At 45.1% G+C, this 5,957-nt stretch overlaps 1 protein-coding gene across 1 annotated transcript; it reads left to right on the forward strand.

Annotated features, from left to right (window-relative positions):
- The first annotated feature begins 3,123 nt into the window (after positions 1 to 3,123).
- On the forward strand, positions 3,124 to 5,208 carry LOC147424005 (AT-hook motif nuclear-localized protein 16-like). The gene has a single exon (XM_086501230.1). The coding sequence runs from the start codon at positions 3,898 to 3,900 to the stop codon at positions 4,759 to 4,761; it is 864 nt and encodes a 287-aa protein (XP_086357356.1). The 5' UTR covers positions 3,124 to 3,897; the 3' UTR covers positions 4,762 to 5,208.
- The last annotated feature ends 749 nt before the right edge of the window (positions 5,209 to 5,957 follow it).

Consider the following 5,957-nt stretch of genomic DNA (forward strand, 5'->3'; position numbering starts at 1 on the left):
CTCTCTCTCTCTCTCTCTCTCTCTCTCTCTCTCTCTCTATATATATATATATATATATATATATATATATATATATATATATATATATATATATATATATATCACTCTCTATCTCTCTATTTCTCTTCTCTACTTCCCTATCTCTCTCTCTCTCTGTCTCTCTCTCTCTCTCTCTCTATTTCCCTCTCTCTCTCTCTCTCTCTCTCTCTCTCTCCTACACCTCTCCATTGTTGTGTGTGTATGTGTAGGAGAGAGAGAGAGAGAGAGAGAGATGGGGGCGGGGGGGGGAGAGGGGGAACAATTCCTGCACTGCAGGTTTCTAGGCTACATCTGTGTGCGCGCGCAAAAATGACCGCCTGCGGCGGGTGGGTGGGGTTTATTCCCCCAATTTTTTTAGCGTCGATATGCGTGTGGAAATACGTGTGGCTGCTACGCAATTTCGACGAACATTGGCACGTGTGTTGCCACGTACATATCAACACCCGCTATTCACGTCGAAAGGTACGCCGTGTCGAAATACTACGCGTCGAAAAGCACGTAGAGTGTTGTAGTGCAGGAGCCAAGCTTCAATGCATGCTTATCTCCTCTACAATGCTAATTACTAAGCTATGGTAAGCTTTTATGATTGATTATTTGAGGAGATATATTTCTTTATCGTAAGACTACTCCTTCTTCCTCTCATACCCCACTAGCTCTTACCATCTTCGAAGGTGTGTGAGGTCTTGGGTCTGAGACCATGAGGAATTGATGTTGTGTTTTATACTCTCTCTTTTGAAGTATTGTTCATGCCTATCTAACTAAGTGTTATCCTTCTAGTTGCTCTCACCACCGAAGCACTCTTGCTATGCTCATTAGGAATCTATTCTAATGAAATGCTCACTATGTATATGCTATTTTCCGCTACACACAAGTTACTAGGCTATTAAATGTTACATGATCTACAAGTAAAATTCATATTCTGATGAGTATTTTGGAAGTTTCTTTGCAATCAAAAGGAATTTTCACTCAACAAATGTGGTACATTTCAAGATTAGATCCAAGTATAGGTGTACAATTCCAATTTGGTGCCAACTTGATAGGTTTATATGCCATACATACACATTGTGGAAACTAGTTGTTTCATTCATGCAGTTTTTGAACTTCATAGGTGTGTTTCAAAATGTCTTAAAAAGACATGTTTTGATGCTTTTTGTGCTTGAACATGAAAGTAAAGAATCAAAGTGTGTAAAGTGAAAGTATTTATAAACACAATGAAGGGTGATGATAGGTTAGCAGAATGTAAAAATTGCACCTTTTTTGTACTTAATTCTATATTCACAATAATTCTTTTGGGCCTATAACAACCATAGAATTTGGTCAATAACTCATTAATGTTTATGCAAAAAATAATTAGTTCATTGGCTAGAATTATTTTTACCTTATGTAAAATGGGGTTCACCTAGCAAATAGGCTATTTTTGGTCAAATTGAGTACTCTTTTGGCTTTGAGAGCTCATCATGACCAAATAGTCAAGACTTGTGAGTGTTTATCATTTTTCCCACATAAAGTGTGTTGTTAGCTTTGAGCTAAAGTAAGGACGTCTAAAAATACATACATATGATGAGAATATTTGATTTTTTTCCAAAACCATAGAATGACACTTTTATGTCATGTTAGGTTACCAAACTATTGTTAATCTCTACTTGTAATTGTGCAAGCTATATATGAGGAGTCAGGACCTTACCTTCATCAAGAAATGGCATCAAATGATAAGGAGTTCCTAGGCCAAGAATCTCTTACCATATGGTTCCTAAAATGTTAACTGGCTTTGGCACAATTGACAATTTACTGTCAAGGTTATAGGAAAAGGTTGAAGTGAAGACAAAGTACATATGCAAGGAGAAGTAAAAGATTGAACAAACGGTGATCCAAAATATAGTTAGTAGGCCTTTTGTGCCATTTGTAAATAATTACCAAGGATATAGAATTTATGTGGATGTGTATGGATGAGAAATTCTCTCATTGTTCTTACTAATTATAAATTTGCGAGGGTATTCTGAAGCGTACAGAGTTTAGAAGGATATTGTTTACAATAGCGAGCCAGCTTGCAGACAAAGGATGTTGAAGGTTGATATATAGTGAAAACCATGAGAATTTAAACATGTGTTGGGCAAAATAGACAATTCTTAGTATCAATCGTAGCAGTTGGGGAGTGAGTAGATCACTACTGCTTTATACTCTACAATCAATTTCATCTCAGACCTTGTAATTTGGAGAGCTCATTGGTGTCAACTATTTAGCTTACTTCTTCAATTTTACAAGGCTTGAGGACTCTGCAAGATAGAAACGATCTCGGTTTCATCATCAATGATGGTGAGTCCGTCGTGCTTTCCTTGTGCATTGTGGAGCCCTAGAATGGCTCCTTTTTCAACTTGTTGCTATAAAAATACTTTCACCATGTGAGGAGAGAGAGTTAAGGGTAGAGAGGGAGAGGGACGCCAAGGGCTGCTCGAAGCTAAAACTGCGTGGGGGGGAGCAAAGGAAAAGTGGGGGAAGAGGATTAATTAAAATAATGGGGAGCACTACAATAATGCACGGGTTAAAATTGGGTGAAAGTGGCAAATAGAATCGCACTCAACTTTCGGAGTTTGCGGACAGGAGAACGCGCGGGGCGGTCAGGGAATGAATGAGAGCCGTTAGATCTGCCACCACGCGAAGTTACAGAGACAGAGAGGGCGGGGCCATTAGGGCACGCAAGGAGACAAAACTCCAAATGCCGCCCACGTGGCCCACCGTGCAGAATCCTTGTTATTAGGGTTTTCTCCTGTTACGTTGTCGTTATCATCATCCTCGTGCAGCAGACCCCCACCCTCCGTCCCTCCCTCCTACGGGCCCGGCAACCCCCCCCGTCCGCCCCCCCTCACCCCCATGACTCTGGCAGTCAGGAGGCAGCCTCTCTCTCTCTCTCTCTCTCTCTCTCTCCACACACACACACAATTTCTTTATCTCTCTACATCTGTGAGCTCTCTTTTCCCCCTCCCGCCCCGAGGACTCGGTGCTTCTTGGTGGGTTCTCTCTCTCATCCATTTACACACAGTCCAGACTCCATAACCCCCATTACCGATCGAGCATTGCCAGTGCCCGTCCCCCCCTCCCCCGCGGACCCCCGCAACTCTCTCTCTTTCTCTCTCTCGCTCTCTCTCTCTCCAAATCGACCCACTGAATAAAGTTTTCACACTCTCCGTCCCGCTTGCATCACCCACTTCACCCCTCATTGTCCTATAGCCTAGAATTTTTGTAAGCGTTTATACCCCCTGCGCTTCCTTGGCTGAAACCAGTCTGTTGTACCTGCACTTTTGCTCCCTAGCAAGAATACTCTTCCTACTGATGCTTCCTGCCTGCACTCATTCTCCTTAGCAAAGGTTGTGCTCTCTCTCTTTCTCTCTCTGTCTCTCTCTCTCTCTCCCCTCCCCCCCTCAAATCGCAAAGCTCAGAATTACCTTTTGAGTGGGAATCTAGAAAGAAGCTCTTTCAAGCAATTGGCCTGCTCAGATCTGCTGCTCTATATGTAGCTCTCCTTCCTTTAAAAGGCGCACACAGTGATCAGAAACCTTGAGTTATAGGTACATGGCGTCTGCTTTACATTCCTGCAAACGTCAATCAGACTCAACAGATCTAATATGGGGCGCTGCGATCACAATGGCCTACCAAGCTCAACACTAAGTCGATGTGAGTAAGGGTGCTTTAGGGTACGGACAAGGTCTCTCTCTGCTTCTCTCTCTCTCTCTCTCTCTCTCTCTCTCTCTCTCTCAGCTGACAGCCACGGCAAAGCCAGATCATAACCCTTCCCAGCCTACCTCCCTTCCATTCTATGTGAAAGCCTATCACCCTCCCAATCCAGGGATTAATGCATTTAATATGGCGAATCATCTAGCCGGACCAGGTCTGCTCGGGCTTAATCCTATGCCTTCCCAACCTGGGGGGCAGCACCCCCATCTTCAAAGTGCTCACTCCGATGAGGATACCAGTGGTAACAGCGGAGGCCCCGGTGGCGGTACCAACAACAACAATAACAACAGTTTGGCCATCACCTCAACAGGCGATGGTGGCGATGCGCCCCGGCGGCCCCGTGGCCGGCCTCCTGGCTCCAAAAACAAGCCAAAGCCCCCTATCATCATCACCAGGGATAGCCCCAACGCGCTCCGGGCCCATGTGTTGGAGATTGCTACCGGGTGCGATGTCGTAGAGAGTGTGACCAATTTTGCTAGGAGAAGGCAGAGAGGAGTATGCATTCTCAGTGGTAGTGGAACAGTAACAAACGTAACCCTCCGACAGCCTGCCGCCCCCGGTGCAACGGTTACCCTTCATGGCAGGTTTGAAATTCTCTCATTATCAGGCTCTTTCCTGCCTCCGCCAGCACCCCCGGGTGCGACGGGGCTGACAATTTATCTTGCCGGTGGACAAGGACAGGTTGTTGGGGGGAGTGTTGTAGGCGCTCTGCTTGCCTCCGGCCCAGTTGTTGTAATTGCTGCATCCTTCCTCAATGCCTCCTATGATCGGCTTCCGCTTGATGAAGACGAGCCGCTACAGTTGCCCGGTCCCGGTTCCATGGCCGTAGCACAACCTGGCGGAGTGGGACAGCTTGTTCCGGCGCAAATGGCAGACCCAGGCAACATGGCGCTGTACAACCTGCCTCCAAACTTACTCTCCAATTGTCAGCAAATTCCGGATGTCTATGCATGGGCTGCTGCGGGAGGCGGTCCTCGTCCTCCCTCTTACTGATCACTCAACTACAGCTGCATTGGTTGATCCAGTCTCTCATATTGCTTGCGTGGAGCGGCAGCGGCGTGGATGACCATTCAACTGCAGAGTTTAGCTAGTTTTCTCCTCTTCAAGAGCCTTCTGCATGGCCTTTCTTCTTGAGATGACAAAAGTAGACCAGGTCAGCAGCGCACTCTTGGGTGTATGCAAATACTTTCGTTTTTTTCTGGAATAATGTTTGGTCTGCTTGCAAATTACATTACAAAACCTGTGTGTACTGATGTAAGAGTGTTTGTGAGAGTGTTTTTCCTTATGGTAGAGTGGATGGAATATTCCTTAGAAGGGAGGTAGGAACAGGGTTCATTTCTAGTGAGCAGGATGAGCTCACTTACACTGTGAACAAAATTATACCTTGTTTGACACCTTCTTAATCTAGATCAGCTTATTGAAAGAAAAAGAGAGATTTTCTTTTCTGTCATTTGGTGTCGTTTGAAAGAGCTGGAAAATTGCACTGTGCACTGTGTGCAGCGTTTTTGAGAGGGGGAAGGTACAGAGTACGGCATTGGGGGGTGTAAGAGTGTGCTGACAGCACTGTACTGTGGTCGTGTGGCTGGTTGTAAAATTATTTATGAAGTGTGATACTGAATCATTTGATTGAGAGAGAGAGAGAGAGAGAGAGACAGAGAGAGGCTCCGATTTGCAGAGAGGGACTGAGGGCGTCTCGACGCTCGAGGGGACGTAGATCACGAAGTCCAAATTAGAGGCAAACAGGAAAAAGCTACCTCCCCTGAGTTTGAAGTTTGAACTTTGCAGGCAGGCCGCAGCACAGAAAGAAAAGAACATGAGTCTAAACAAAAAAGAAAAAAAAAAGTAAAGGGGGACATTTGGACAGGACGACGTAGACGGTAAGGGCTGCAGCCTGCATGCGAGTCAGCGTTTCCATAAAAGCTAGCAGTCCTCGCTCAGTATCAGTACAGTACGTGCACGACCCCTGGGCTGTCATCTGGCTGTTCCCTCAAGCCTCTAAGGCTGCTGCAGGCTGTATACAGCTCTACCAATCGCTAATTAGTAGATTAGCTGACTGTTCCATTGCTGTGTCAATTTAATTAATCGAGTATAATATATAACTAATGCTTTGTAGAGATAAAAATCTCTGAGAATACTAATTATAAACTCTGGTTGGCACAGCAATGAGATTCTGAATGCCGCATTCCCGA

This window comes from Adiantum capillus-veneris, chromosome 26, assembly GCF_014529385.1.
Source record: "Adiantum capillus-veneris isolate H3 chromosome 26, ASM1452938v2, whole genome shotgun sequence".
In the NCBI taxonomy this organism is placed as follows: Eukaryota; Viridiplantae; Streptophyta; class Polypodiopsida; order Polypodiales; family Pteridaceae; genus Adiantum; species Adiantum capillus-veneris.